Source organism: Perognathus longimembris, chromosome 19, assembly GCF_023159225.1.
Source record: "Perognathus longimembris pacificus isolate PPM17 chromosome 19, ASM2315922v1, whole genome shotgun sequence".
Taxonomy (NCBI): domain Eukaryota; kingdom Metazoa; phylum Chordata; class Mammalia; order Rodentia; family Heteromyidae; genus Perognathus; species Perognathus longimembris.
In genome coordinates, this window is record NC_063179.1 from 20,535,148 (window position 1) to 20,550,729 (window position 15,582).

The 15,582-nt window shown below is 40.8% G+C and overlaps 1 protein-coding gene across 2 annotated transcripts in view; it reads left to right on the plus strand.

Moving 5' to 3' along the window:
- Slc1a3 (solute carrier family 1 member 3) overlaps nt 1-15,582 on the plus strand; it is an 84,779-nt gene that overhangs the window by 20,545 nt on the left and 48,652 nt on the right. The window contains exon 3 of one of the 2 annotated variants that reach the window (XM_048368274.1): nt 5,559-5,696. In XM_048368274.1, coding sequence (XP_048224231.1) covers nt 5,559-5,696 — 138 coding nt within the window. Of the gene's footprint in view, nt 1-5,558; nt 5,697-5,745; nt 6,158-15,582 lie in introns of those variants that run through there. The other variant, XM_048368275.1, reaches the window with a different exon arrangement.

The window sequence follows — 15,582 nt, forward strand, 5'->3', positions numbered from 1 at the left end:
AGATGAAATCTTATAACTGCATGACTTTCTTCTCTGCTGTTTGCACTATAATGAAGAATGTTAGGAAGATATGTATTCTAAGAAACTAAGGTCTGCCCTGCAGTACCAAATACCAAGACTGCTGCTCTTCTAAGCAAGGCCATCCTGTTGAAGATAGGGAGACACAAAATCCATGGGCACCTCTTGAGACCTTGCCTCCCTGACTTTCGAGCCTTTGCTCTGTTAGACATCTATTCAGGAAGTTGAAGAATCATTTACTGAGCTGGCTTACTGTCCCTGCTACCACAGAGGAGAAACATTGTTTGCATTAAGTCAATACAGGTTTGAACTGGGTAAGAAGAGAGAAAGCAATAGAATACCCAGTAGGAGGAAGAGGATGGATACTTCTAATTTAGTATATGTAGAGGGAGGGAGTGGAATCGGTGTTGATAAGGGTTAGACTTTGGGAATGAGATCAGGTGCATCCAGTATTTAGAGGAATAACTGCTTCTTTCAACACTGATTTGTCTTTTGTTCCTAGTATGTACATCATTTAAAAAGCAGGAGTTGTATCTCTTATTTATAACTTGGAAATTACATAAGTTTACTAGACTAAGGTACTATCTGCCCCTAGAAATATTATCATATATGGATAGATACATTTTAATGATAGCTAGCTTAGATAAGAAGTGGAAAAAGAAAGGAAGAAAAGAAAGTTTTCCTTAAATTGGCATTTGAGAGAAATCTAAAATCCTAACAGCTTGATATGTTCAAATTCCAGATGACCAGAATGAATTCTTGTGTTTATTTTGCAACATTTTTTGTTTTCATTGACTGGCAAATGTTTGAATACATTTAAATAAACATTAGAATAATCCATAATAAATTTTAGATATTTGATAGAAAGTAAAGCTATTTATTTATTTGTATTGATGAGGCATTATCTCTATGTCACTTGGTTTCTCACACCAACAAGTAGGAAAGAAACAGGTATAAACCAAAGGCTCTTATTAACACTTATAAGTTAGAAATACCATTATGTTGAATAATGTCCACTGAAAATCAGAATTAAATGCCTTATCTTGAACAGAGTTCCAGGAAGATTAAAAAGTAAATATTTTGAAGCAAAACAAAGAAAGAAAGAAAAATGGATCAAGAACTTATCAAACTAAAAAGAGGGAAAGAAATGAAAGCTTGTAACTTGAAAAAATCACCTAATAAAACAGGCATCCACATATTATTTTATCAAAATGCAAAATAATAGCATATCTTAAAGTATGAATCTAAGGCAAGCAAATTAGAAAAAAATAGTTTGAGGAAATATTCTCTACAAAGCAAAAGGTAATTATTACAGGAAGTACCAATACTGAAAAGGTACATGCACATAATTGAACTAGATTCTATGAGCTGCTTGGAGAAAATACAATCAGGACACATAATCAACATCATTAGATATTAGGTAAATACAAAAGAAAATAAGCATGTGTACTAGTTGCTCAACACATAAGCACATTTAGCTTTTGCTTCTGGTGGTACTGGGGTTCAAACTCTGAACTTCACACTTTCTAAGAAGATATTCTGCCCCTGGAGCCCTTTTAAGCTCTGGTTATTTTTATTTATTTTTTTGCCAGTCCTGGGCCTTGGACTCAGGGCCTGAGCACTGTCCCTGGCCTCTTTGCTCAAAGCTACCACTCCACCACTTGAACCACAGCATCACTTCTGGCCTTTTCTATATATGTGGGCTTAGGAATCAACCCAGGGCTTCATGTATATGAGGCAAGCACTCTTGCCACTAGGCCATATTCCCAGCCCCTCTGGTTATTATTTTTTGAAATGGAGTCTTACTTTTCCCCCAAACTGGACTGTGAGTCTTCTATTTATGATTCCTCCCTTAGTATGGATGACAAATGCACAACCCCCACCCCCACCCCCATGCCTAGCTCTTTCTGGTGACTTTTTATTTATTTATTTATTTTTTTTTTACCACAGTGGTGATTCTGTAATCTCGGCCTCCCACATGGCTGAGATCACAGGCCTAATCCAACAGCAAAGAGCAAATTTTGCTCATTTTAACAACCTGCCTATGATAGTATTCTGCTCCAGGGGCTATAGGAAATAAAACCTCACTGATTGGTGAAACATTATACTGCTGAGAAGGCTATTTGATCATGCGAATTGAGACAGTCATAACCTTTAATGAACTGGTTAGGTTCCTTAAGGTGACCATATGTATAGAAACACATTCAGTGTAATTTTTCCAAATATGTATTTATGTCTCAGAACATTCTAGAAAGAAACTCACTAAAGCGCTAAAAGAGATGATCTTTGTTCCATGGGAAAAGCATAAAATATTCAAGGTGGAGAAGAGGGTGGGAGCTGACACTTGAGAATTTGCCTCTGGGCAAGTTTTATATTCACTGTGGTCAGGTTCTCCCACCAGTAAGTTGGTGGGCGAAAAATACCTATATCCAGTGTTGTTATGAGGATTAAATTCCTAATGGGAAAAATCACTGACAACAAGGCCAAGAATGCATAGTAAGAGCCCAGCAAATATTAGCCACTTCCTTTTTATTTGAGTGGTAGAACCAATAGGGGCAAACATTTTCCTCCTATTTCCCTGCATTTTCCAAATCACCATTTCTCTCTTGAAAAAAGAAAAAGAGAAACTCTTCAGTTTCATGTAATATCTTCAAGGTATCTGGTCTTCCATTTGAGGTCTTTGGTCCATTTGGAATTGATTATGGTGCATATAAGGATCTAGCTTCAGGGGCTGGGGATATGGCCTAGTGGCAAGAGTGCCTGCCTCATATACATGAGGCCCTGGGTTCGATTCCCCAGCACCACATATACAGAAAATGGCCAGAAGTGGCGCTGTGGCTCAAGTGGCAGAGTGCTAGCCTTGAGCAAAAAGAAGCCAGGGACAGTGCTCAGGCCCTGAGTCCAAGCCCCAGGACTGGCCAAAAAAAAAAAAAACACAAAAAACAAAACAAGGATCTAGCTTCAATTTTCTGCATGTGTATAACCAATTCTGCCAGCACCATTTGTGGAAGAGGCTGTCTTTCTCCCATCCAGTGTTTTTGGCACCCGTGTCAAATATTAGATGGCTACATGTCTGTGAATTCATTTCTGGGTCTACTATGCTATTCTATTGGTCCTTGGGCCTATCCTTGTGCCCATACCAAGCTGATTTGGTTGCTACAGCTTTGTAACAGAGTTTCAAGTTTGGTTATTGATATTCCTCCAGCACTGCTCTTCCTGCTAAGGATTGTTTTTGCTATTTGGTGTCTTTAATTATTCCATATGAGTTTTTGGATTGATTCTTCTGTATCATTGAAGGTTGTTGTTGGGATTTTGATGGGCATTGCATTGGATTTGTAGATAGCAAGGTTTTTCCATTTCCTTAAATATGCTTTTTCGGGTTTAGCTATGTGCATATGATTATATAAAATGATGCTTATAGAAATGAACTCCAGGGCTGAGGATATGACCTAGTGGCAAGAGTGCTTGCCTCATATACATGAGGCCCTGGCTTCAATTCCCCAGCACCACATATACAGAAAATGGCCAGAAGTGGTGCTGTGGCTCAAGTGGCAGAGTGCTAGCCTTGAGCAAAAAAGAAGCCAGGGACAGTGCTCAGGCCGAGTCCAAGGCCCAGGACTGCCCCCCCCCCAAAAAAAAATGAACTCCAAGAAATGGAAATGAGGGTTTGCTTTTGTTTTTGTACTGTTTGCTGTTCTTTTTCTTTTGTTCTTCTGGTTTCCCCGCTTTTGTCTCTGTGTTTCATTTCTGTACTCTTTGTCTTGCATGTAAATTTATCTGATTTGGGGAGGGACAGTGGCAGCACAGAAACAGGGAAAGGGTGAACTAATTCAGCAGTGACACTCACTAGACACTATGAACTGTACAACTTGGAGGGGGAGGGGGGCTGGCAGGGGAAAAACTGGGAGAAAATGAGGGAAGGGGTGACACTGTTCAGAAAAAAAATGTACTCATTACCTGACTTATGTAACAGTAACCCCTCTGGACATCACCTTTACAAGTAAAAAAAAAATTTTCCTGAGGGCTCTGAGAACTTTGTCAGCTAGATTTTTCTGGTCACGTACATTCATCCACTTGCTGGGACATTGCTCTATACTAGGATAAAAGGATATTTCACAGTTGCTGAAACTCAGAAATGAAACTGGAATTGTAGTGATCATTGAAATGAACTTTGTGTCCCATTTCATAAGAGAGAAAAAAAGCCCATTTCATAAGAAGTTAGGAAAGTTCAGTTTTGGTAAAGGACTAGTTGCATCCTTCAGGAAAGTTTGAGTCACCACAGCGTTTCCCTTCCTTCCCCACTCTACCCTTAACCTCCGGATTCTCCTGTACTCGGTACTACATACTAGCATCTCTCTTTCTCTCTCTCTGTCTCTCCCTAGTTTACATGGGCTTTCAAAAACTGAAATCAGGGCTGGGAATACGGCCTAGTGGTAGAGTGCTCGCCTCGTATATATGAAGCCCTGAGTTCGATTCCTCAATACCACATATATAGAAAAAGCCGGAAGTAGTGCTGTGGCTCAAGTGGCAGAGTGCTAGCTAGCCTTGAGCAAAAAGAAGCCAGGGACAGTGCTCAGGCCCTGAGGCCAAGCCCCAGCACTGGAAAAAAAAACAAACCTGAAATCCATATTTTAGTAGCAGGACAATTTAGAAAAATATTTACAATATTGGAATAAGCGGATTTTCTTGGGCAAAAAAAGTAAATTAGGGAAAGGAAGGAGGAGAGGAAGTGTACTTTTACTCAATTCTGAACATGTCAACAGGTGTCAGCAATCATTTGATTTACACATAAAGTTATCATTATGCAAATATGTTTGAAATTTAGAAAGAAAAATTTAAAAAGCTAAGAAGGAACTTGCTTTTGCTTCCCCCCCCCCAAGTTTTCAACTGGTGTGAGGGGGCGCAGTTCCTCTCTTTTGAGGTCGCCTCTTGCCAACAGCCAACAAGTTTGGACAATAACAGTTGCCAAGGCAATGTCAAGACCATGTAGACAGAGGGAGAAAATGTGGTGTGCAGACAGGGAGATGGTGAAAACACATTAAAAATGAGCACAAAGAGGTTTTAATTGGGAAAAACATGAACTCACGCCATCCATTATTATTGGTTATGCTATCCTTTCTAGAATCTGCTATTGTAAAGGAACATTGTATCATAAGGGTTTATCTTCTTATATCACCTTTTTTTTTCTTTTAGTGATCGCATCATTTATTTCCTAATTGAGCCCAAGTCTTTGTACTTCTGCACTAAGGCATGTCAAAATGGGTTCTACTGCACTCCAGTGAAACAAAGACATTTTTCATGTGCTCAACCAGAAATGCTTTTTCTGTGAGTTCTATTGGAAGCCTTGGATTCAGCCAAGCCCTTCTAGATAATGAGTGTAAAGATACATGCACCCCTGTTCCCAAAGCTGTACAAATATTACTGCTTCAATAAATTTACTCTTGTCAGACACAAGTAATACTTGCTCATTTTTCTAAGACTCTTTAGTTTGAAAAACAAAACACTCAATTTTCCTTCCTCTTTTTTTTTTCCCCTTCCAGGTACAATCCTTGGATTTACCCTCCGGCCTTATAAAATGAGTTACCGAGAAGTCAAATACTTCTCTTTTCCTGGGGAGCTTCTGATGCGGATGCTACAGATGCTTGTCCTACCACTTATCATCTCCAGTCTTGTCACAGGTATCCAATGCAGATTTTTGGCGTTGTTGGTTGTTGTTGTGTTAAGTGTGCTATTGCAAAAGATTGCTTAGAAAAGCAAGCGCTTCAGGTTTCTGCTGGATGCATGCTCTGTTCTAGAAAATAAAATAAAAGTCCCTTCAAACTGATGGAAAGGAGGCTTTAGTAATGCATGAATGATTATAACTCTCATATTTTACCAATCACAAGAGGAAATGGGTAAACAGCCACGTAATCTGTTCTGCCTCACTGTGAAAGAGGTGCCCTGCTAAACACCACACCACCAGCCTTCTCTGACCACAGTGATGTAGTTGACAACAGCGTACAACAGGTCTGTTTTCTCACCCTCTTATCCCACCCAGAGAACATCTGGTTGGACAGCCTATTAGCTATTGATGCAAGAATGCTTGTTCTCAGAGCCACCAGGACTTGAGCGGGAGCCTTCTTGGAAGCCTCATCAAGAGGTAATACCCACAACACAATCACCAACTCTGCTGCCACCAACACTGTATCTTTTCCTGGTATATTCGCATGATTTTGTTTCCTTCTCCAGTTGCCCCTCCCCAACCCCAGGACCTTTTAGGCTGGTGGGAAACGGGGAGGGGGTGGGAGATTTCCCCTCTTGGTTATGCCGTCCATTGACACTGGGATTTTTAGCCAGCGGAAGCTTTGCAGGCTAGGATTTTATTTGCTATTGACAGTGAGAGCAGTTTACTCCCCCACCATGGAAAAGGTTAAGTCATTGCATAGGTAGATTACAAATACTGATAAAACCAAGCAGTAGAAGAAATACAGTGACTATACATTCCTTCCTGCCCACTCTTCTTTTTCCCTACAGCACATCTCTGACTGGGAGAAGGAATGCTCATAGACATTGCTAGACCACCAGATAGTGCCTGGGTTTGTAGTTAAAGCAAAGAACCCAGGTATTACTCATCCTGTTCTCTTTTCCACCCCTGGTGACTATCCTCCTCTGATGGACCACCTCACCTGTGAGCTGAGATTAAGCATCATTCCCCCTCTTCCAGGGAGTTCACAGAGATATCTGCAACCCTCCTTCTGTATAGTGAGAATCTCACAATTCAACTCAAAGATCATGGAGAAGCCTTCTGCCTGGTACATACCATGGTGAATTGGTCATTACTTGGACAGGAACTGTGTCAGATTTTTCCCCAATGCTTTGCACTGGCTTCCACTGTCCAGAGCCTTAAGCAAGTCATTGCATGTGTACAAGCTCGCATCGAAGGATGAATGCTCATGAAACAATCCTGGAGAACTTTAGGGTACTTGTTTTGTCAAACTGAATTGGTCTATCGCCCAGCTACAATTCTTAATTCAGAAGCTGTAGTAAACGTTGACATGAGAGCATATTTTTACTTTGTGGAAGTAAATTCTTTGCAGAAAACATTTACAGGTCAAAACCTGTATCTGATGTCTTATTTACAAGACCAATGCAGCCCTCTGCACCATCCCTCATGGCAAGTGGTGTAAACTGAGAATGTGTTGTTCTTCAGAACCCACACTGAGGCGTCCCAAATTCCTTCAACTGTCTCTGCTGGGGTAGGGCCTGTGTGAAAGGATGTCTGCTTTCTTGTGAGAAAACCCAATCTTTAGAAGAGGAAAGCCTGTATATGATGCAGTTAGATACTGCATTACTTCCTCATAGAATAATCTCAATTGACATTTATCCTGATGTGGAATTCCCTGGTGCTTTTAATACTTAATAATCAACTTTATTGAAGGAACAAGAGCTTGGGTTGAGTAATTTTGCTGGGAAAGAAAATACTCTAATGCAATCTCTGATGCAAAGAAACTTTTGGTCAAATGATGGAGAAAGTGTCAACCTTCATATTGTTTTGTTTTGTTGTTTGCCAGTCCTGGGGCTTGGACTCAGGCCTGAGCACTGTCCCTGGCTTCTTTTGCTCAAGGCTAGCACTCTACCACTTGAGCCACAGCTCCACTTATGGCCTTTTCTGTTTATGTGGTGCTGAGGAATCGAACCCAGGGCTTCATGCATGGAAGGCGAGCACTCTACCACTAAGCCATATTCCCAGCCCTCATATTGTTTTTAAAGACAAAGAAATTATAAGTTTCCAACAACCAAGATAAAAATGAACTTTTATAATATAACCTAGTTGCAAAATGGGAGTTTTTACCACATTGGATAGAAAGAGTCTTAGCTCTTATCCAAGAAACCTGAGGGATATAATTTAGCTTTGCCAAAGTTCTTTTAAGGTGTTGGTCTGAAAGGAATAATTTCCAAGCTACATAGTAATTTAGATACTTTTACAGTAAATTAGAATGAGTGATTGACTCAGTGAGAATTTCCCTCATGGTTTCAAATGAAAAGATTGTAAACCAAAGGTGGAGGATAGAAAGGAGAACTTTCACAAATTATGAAGACCCCTAGAGGGTCCTCCTATACGTAGGAAGATGTTGAATGTGTTGGGGGGTAAGATTTCATTATTCTAGAAAGGAAAAGTGATCACAAATGCTCCCAGTTGTTCTTCAGGTGACATATATGTGTCACGTATATATATGAAGCTGCCTTTCCAGGATACTCTTCAACAAAAGAAGGGTAGGGGGCAAGTGTGGTGACAAGTAAGGAGTGGTCACGCTGCAGAAACATGTAGACAAGGGGAACAAAAAGACTTGGCACCTGAAAAATAGGACTAATAAGTTTCATCCAGCTTTGCCATGTGTCCTCAAAAGGCCAGATTTTCCCTTTCTTCAAGATAAATTCATTATCCAAACTAAGATCCTTCAGACTTCTCCATGTTGCTGCAATTCACATAACTACTGCAGGCCAAGCAAAGACTAGCCCAGTTCAACCTAGAGACCATCACTGTCTGAAATCACATGTGGATGTCAGTGCTACTGATACTGAGAATGTGCTGGTTTTGAGCATGTATGCACTCAACAGGTTGTCCACTGCTTTTCATATGCTGCCTAATTCAACTCAACCTTTGATATCCCTGTACCAAAGCTTAATTCATCATATGGCATTAACTACAGAAGAGCATGTGTATTGGTGGTTAAACAAATGGCTGTTGGAAAGGCTCTCCTTTCCCTCTCTGGATCTTGGGTGGTAGCTGTTCTGGTTTTTGCTGCAGTAGCCAAAAACCTCATAGTAAGATAGAGGTCATGGTACCATAGAAAGTATTTCTCATTGAGAAAATGTTCCACCCTAGGTTTGGTGTTCCTAAGGTCCAAAGCCACAGGGTCTGTGCTGACAGAATGAAATCAGTTGAAAGCAATACTGAGTTTCTTGGATTAAATATATTTTTGATAGAAATAAGGAAGCTGCTATACATTTAGTCATACTGAACTCACATGGTGTTTTGTTCTGTGTTCCATAGTACAGTGCTTGGAATCAAATCGAAGGCCAGGGCCTTTGCACCTGAGACAGGATTGTACCAGTAAGCTACATTCCCAGCCCTCAAAGCCACAGTTAAAATGAGAAATCTAAGTTAGACTTTTGTACTTGAACTGGGTTTGTGAGTTGTGGTGCCAATGCTCCTGTAAGGCACATTCTCTCTGTGTCCTAAATTGAAATTCCAATCTTACTAAACATCCCTGGTGTGTATTAGCATTCCAGAAGCTTCCAAGGATATCCTGGGAGAAAGCCTAATGGCACCGTTTGTACTCAAGTACCTATTTTTTTTATAACAAGAATAACTTATCTGTGCCAACACACTACATAATAAAACAGAAGTTTGGCATCAGTTTTTGTTGATTTAGTCAGGATAGGCAGCTAAACTAGATATTTCATGCCAGAAATATGAGTTTCTTTGAATGGCTTAGACTAAATTCACTGGATAATAATTAGGTACCATATCTGGTTGTTCTGCATGGTCATATCTAGGTTATTTCTGAAGCTTTTTAGAAGACATGACAGATAGCCTTTTTTTCCCATTCTCTTTCAAAGGTGTTCATTTCCCCTCAATAACTTAGTGCAATAAACTTTGGTGTTATCCCAATAGTCTGGAAAAGGAAGCTTTTGGCAGTTTCTTGGAGTGTGTCATAGTGTAAGGGAGAAGAGTATTAACAATAGTAGAAAGAAAGAAAAAAGCGGGCTGGGGATATGGCCTAGTGGCAAGAGTGCCTGCCTCATATACATGAGGCCCTGGGTTCGATTCCCCAGCACCACATATACAGAAAATGGCCAGAAGTGGCGCTGTGGCTCAAGTGGCAGAGTGCTAGCCTTGAGTAAAAAGAAGCCAGGGACAGTGCTCAGGCCCTGAGTCCAAGCCCCAGGACTGGCAAAAAAAAAGAAAGAAAGAAAGAAAAAAGGAAAGAAAGGAGGGAAGGGAGGGAGGGAAAACAAGGGAAGGTAAAGGAGGGGAGAGAGGGCAGGAGTGAAAGAAGAAAGACAGACCAAGCAATAACCAAAGTATCAGCAATACTAAGGGCAATGGAGAAGCACACTGGAGGTAGGATCCTGAAATGAATGAAGTATATCTTGTTACAATCATTCATTCATTCACAGCTATTTGGTAGGTCAGCCACTGAGCTAGGCACTGGATACTGGAAAACAAAAATAGTCCTCAAGTAGTATATTGGATATAAAGGAGACTTCCCAAATCCCAACATTCCAACATATGTAAGCAAACACATGTAAGCATTCCCATTCAACTGGCTCTCTGCATTCCAACAAGAAATAGACAACTTGATTGGTTTTTAAAAACATGATCCCAAATCAAATCCTCATAAATTTGTGACATCTTTAAAGGGGGATGAATAGCAAATATTTACAAGTCATTAATTATATATTAGCACCAAAATAAGACTTGGTCTTTTCAATAGAAAGAATTGAAAGACAATTGGGAAAAATATACTTGCTGCATGCTTTAAGATAAATTAAGAAATAGTTTCCATGCCACTAGACCCACTGTATTGCTGCTTTGCTACTGATGTGGTAAAACCACCCCAGAAATTTCTCCTCCAAATGATGGTCTGGTTTCTACAAGGAGCAAGAGAAGGAACAGGAGGAGGAGGAGAAGAAGGAAAAGGAGGAGAAGGAGAAGAGGGAAGAGGAGAAAAGGGAGGAACAAGGAGGAGGAAAAGAAGAAGAGGGGGAAGAAGAGGAAGAGAAGGAAAAGAAGGAGGAGGAAAGGGAGGAAGGGGAAGAGGAGGTAGAAGGTGAAAAGAAGAGCTCTTGCGAACTCATTTTTTTAACTAACAGTTCTTTTTGTATCCAAAATAAAACTTTTGTTTTCTTGCCAGTCCTGGTGCTTGAACTTAGGGCCTGAGCATTGTGCCTGGCTTTTTTCTGCTCAAGGCTAGCACTCTACCACTTGAACCACAGAGCCACTTCTGGCTTTTCCTGTTTATGTGGTGCTAAGGAATCGAACCCAGAGCTTCATGCATGCTAGGCAAGCACTCTACCACTAAGCCACATTCCCAGCCCATAAAACATTTTTTTTTAAACAAAAACAAAATACATGCTTGTCTGGCCTCCATGTGACAAGCTCTATGATGTGTAACGTATTGTTTAGGCAACTTCCTTTCAAATCTATTATGCAATGAATGCTATAGAATATGGGACTTGGCCATAGTGAAGCCAACAAGCCAGACTTGCCAGCTAATGACTGACTCTCTTACCTAAGAAATAATGAGAGTAAAAGCAACAATTGTCATAGCTCAAAGTACAGTTTGTTGGCTTCAGAGAATGACAGTTATCTCAGGAGCAAACTAGAATTTTGCCATTTTGTTTAACAGAAGACCTCTTTTTTTTCCCTTACTTGTGCAGGTCCTGGGCTCAAACTCTGTGTCTGCTGTCCCTAAGCTTTCTTTTTTTTTGGCCAGTCCTGGGCCTTGGACTCAGGGCCTGAGCACTGTCCCTGGCTTCTTCCCGCTCAAGGCTAGCACTCTGCCACTTGAGCCACAGCACCGCTTCTGGCCGTTTTCTGTATATGTGGTGCTGGGGAATCGAACCTAGGGCCTCGTGTATATGAGGCAGGCACTCTTGCCACTAGGCTATATCCCCAGCCCCCTAAGCTTTCTTGTTCAAGGCTAGTACTCTACCACTTGAACCACAGCTCCACTTCAAGTTTTTAGGTGCTTAACTGGAGATAAGTCTCAAAGACTTTCCTTCCTGGGCTGGCTTTGATCTGCAATCCTCATATCTTGGTCTCCTGAGCAGATAGGATTATAGATGTGAGCCACCAGCACAGGGCTAACATAAGAGGTTTTCTTTTCTTTCTTTTTTTAAAAAAATAATCTATACAAGTCTTATTCTTGGGCTTGGGAAAAATTTAAGTGATTGCAAAAAGAGTCAAAAATCACTCCAGAGAAATGTGATGTTTTAAACTATTCACCCAAGGATCTAGTATGGTAGCTAAGGCCAACTTGAATGCTCTGGATAATTACATACTGACTATAATAAAGGAGGGCTTTAGAGCTTTCCATATATACACTTGCATTGGAATAAAAAGCATCTGTCTTGAGAGGAGAGGTCTGTTTTGACCTCATTTCCAGTCTCTGAGCAGTGGAGACAATGGTGGGATCTGTGTGCTGGGGTTGGTGTGAGAATTTAGTGCCTGACCTATGTAAGGGCTTTATTAGTGCTAGTTATTGGCAGTTATAGCAACAACAGCTGTGCTCTGGCCATTCTCATTGTACAAATGAAACTTCAAGAGCAAGAAGAAAGAACTCAAGTTTAGTGAGGGTAGAACAGGGCATGTAATGAAGGCTCCAGCTTCCCCAAGTCTCATTTGTCTGTGATCCTTGCAGCTATCATTTTCCTATTAAGGTTAATTAAAGAAACCATAAAGTTAATCCAGTAACAACATGGCAGCCAGACAGAATTCTTTCCTCACCTCTGGAAGAGATTGATTTCTGCCCTGCAGCATAGGATTCCATTTCTTTTATCACAGCTGCATCATTCTAAATATTATCATTGGTTACACACCTACCCCTTCTTCTCTAAAAACTTCAGCCCCCCACCTGGGGCACCCTGAATTACACATACCAAACATGGAGGCATTCCAACTAACCAAAACCTGTGGCAAATTGAGTCAGTATCTCAACTCTCAACCCTGTGGCAACCTGGAGACAAGCCAGATATGAAAGGCTTCGTTTGAAGTATCTTTGTTGTCTCTCTAGGGCTATTTGCAAAGGAGGGATGGGAGGCTGGGTGATGCCTACTTAGAGGTGACATCATGGGATATAGCACAAAGAACTCCTATAAGGGATAAAGGGACAATTTGCATCATGTAAAGAAGGAAATCTGGATGATTAAATATTGTTTCTCTGTGGATTTGGCATCTGGTAAGGTATAGACAAAGTCATTTAATGTTGGGTCCTAATGTCTATTCTCCATTCAGTAAGCATTTCTGGATGTGTTATTTGTGCCAGGTACCTGAAGAAGCACAGCTAAACAAAGACATGGTTTCTGTTCCTCTAGGAATTCATAGTCTGGGTCATGAAGATGGCCTGGTGATTGCAACATTCAGGATAGCAATAGTGGGTAGTGCAAACCTGGGGAGCAACAAGGGGAGAGAACAATGCAACCATCTGCCTTCCTCTACCTCTCCAGTGTTTGAGTTTCTGCCAAGAAATAATATTGAGCAAGAAAATGAGGGCTTTTAAATTCATAAGCACCAGAATTAGGGCCCTATGAGTCTTAGAAAGTTAGTAGTTGTGAGTCCTAGCAAAAAGTTACCATGGGGTAACTTCCTCATAGATGGGGAATTGGGAAGAAGAAGTGTTTAGTGGGATTTCAGCCACAGAAACTCTGTTTCAGAAGAGAGCCGGGAGACTCAAGGCTCTGGAACGCGACACCTTGTCGGGGTAATATTGTGTGGACTTGCTCTGGGAGCAAGGACTCCCATCCAGCACCCCTTGACAATAGCCACCCTGCCTATGAGATTGGTTGTTTTTGTTCTTAGATGCTTTGAACTACTGAGCCACAGCCTGTCTTCACGGCGGTCCAGATATGGGTCCATTGTATCATATGAAGTAGTAAAGGAGTAAGGTTTTCATATAATATCAGGAGAGTGCCTGGTGTCTCTTGGGCACCGTGTTCCAGTGCTTTATACATGTCCCTTTTCTAGATCTCCACTATCTAGACTTCCCATAAAGTTGGCCATACTGGCTCTTCCTTTTTAAAAAGCAAGGATCTCCCTGGAGGGTCTAGTTTTGTTATGTATGTCACCAGCATGCTGCAAATGTCTTGTCTTTCAGCTAAATTAAAGGCTTCTCTGATGATCATGTTTTACATGTTTTCATAGAGCATAGTTCCTCTTACTTTACAATATACCCATTTTGGGGGGTGGGGTGGGAGGGACAATATTGTAGATGAACTCAGGGCCACACCCCCTAGACTTGCTTTGTTTTGTTTTGTTTGGCTTGATTTGATTTGGCTGTCTTTGGGGTTTTCTTCTTGTTTTTGTCTTGTTTCCATTTTTTAGAGAGAGTCTTGGACCTTGATCCTCTTACCTCTGTCTCCTCAGTAACTGATGTTAAAGATGTGCCACCATGCCCAGCCCTTTAATGTTTATTTTTCCTACAAAGCTATATACGATTTATTTAAAATGATATATAGATGGATGCATATCAAAGAAAGAGGGACCACTCCTGTGCAGAGTTAGCCACCATTACAGCAGCTAGCTGAGACTGACTGGGACAAAACCTACAATGGCCTTTTCCAGTTTGATGACCTTGGATAAGACTCTGCCTTGGTGTTCTTAACTGCAAAATATAACCATAATAGGGTAATAGTAAGATCTACCTTATTAGATTGTTGTGAAATTAAGATAATATCCAATAAAGCAATTGTCTAATGCAATCGTTACTGGAAAATGTGAACTATTAACTTTTCACATCCTCTTAAAAAGCTTACGTAAAAATGTAACATTTTGTTAACAAAGAGAACATATTCTGCAATATGCTTTGTCTAATCAAAAATATTTCACTGGGCTGGGAATAGTGGCTCATGAAGGTGGAGATAGGAGATCATGATTCAATGCTATGAAGGTTTTTGTTTTTGTTTTTGTTTTTTTTTTGCCAGTCCTGGGCCTTGGACTCAGGGCCTGAGCACTGTCTGTGGCTTCTTTTTGCTCAAGGCTAGCACTCTGCCACTTGAGCCGCAGTGCCACTTCTGGCCATTTTCTATATATGTGGTGCTGGGGAATCGAACCCAGGGCTTCATGTATACGAGTCAGGCACTCTTGCCACTAGGCCATATTCCTAGCCTGACTATGAAGGTTTTCAAGACTCCATGTTATTCAGTGGAGGAAGCACCGTGGCTGAGAACAATAATAGGCACATGTCAGCCCAGTGACAAGGGGAAATGTAAATAGGAGGATTTCAGTGCAGGCCAGCCTGGCCCTAAAGCAAGATCCTACCTTTAAAATAGCCAGTGCAAGTCCAGCAATTTCCACTTCCATTTGAACTTTAACTCAAATTTTGCCTGGCCCTTAGAATTGTAAATGGAGAGAATTTGTTTCTTTTATTCTCTGCATTGTAGATAGATAGCCATCTCTGGAGCAAGATCTAAATTGAAACTACATGGTGGATAAGCAATGCAATAAATGGAATTTCCAAAGTGCCTGATCAATGAATAATCACTTTTTTCAGTGGTCCTTAGTTTCATGCATGGTTCTGGTCTGTGTATGGTCCAGCCCTGTCTTTTGACCTCAGCTGCTGCACAAATGCTAATGACTCATTCGGTCTGTTACTTCAAATTGGTCATTAAATTCCAGGTCTACTAAGATGAGAGGTTTTCTGGGGGGATGAATGGTCATCACTCTTATCAGAGATATATGCTCATTATCAGTGTGTTTTATCATTAAATTTCACCAACCTGGCTTGCCTAGGAACTACTTGGAAAAAAAATAGCCAGTGCAAAGGAACTGATGGAGCTCAAGTGGTAGAGCTTCTGCTT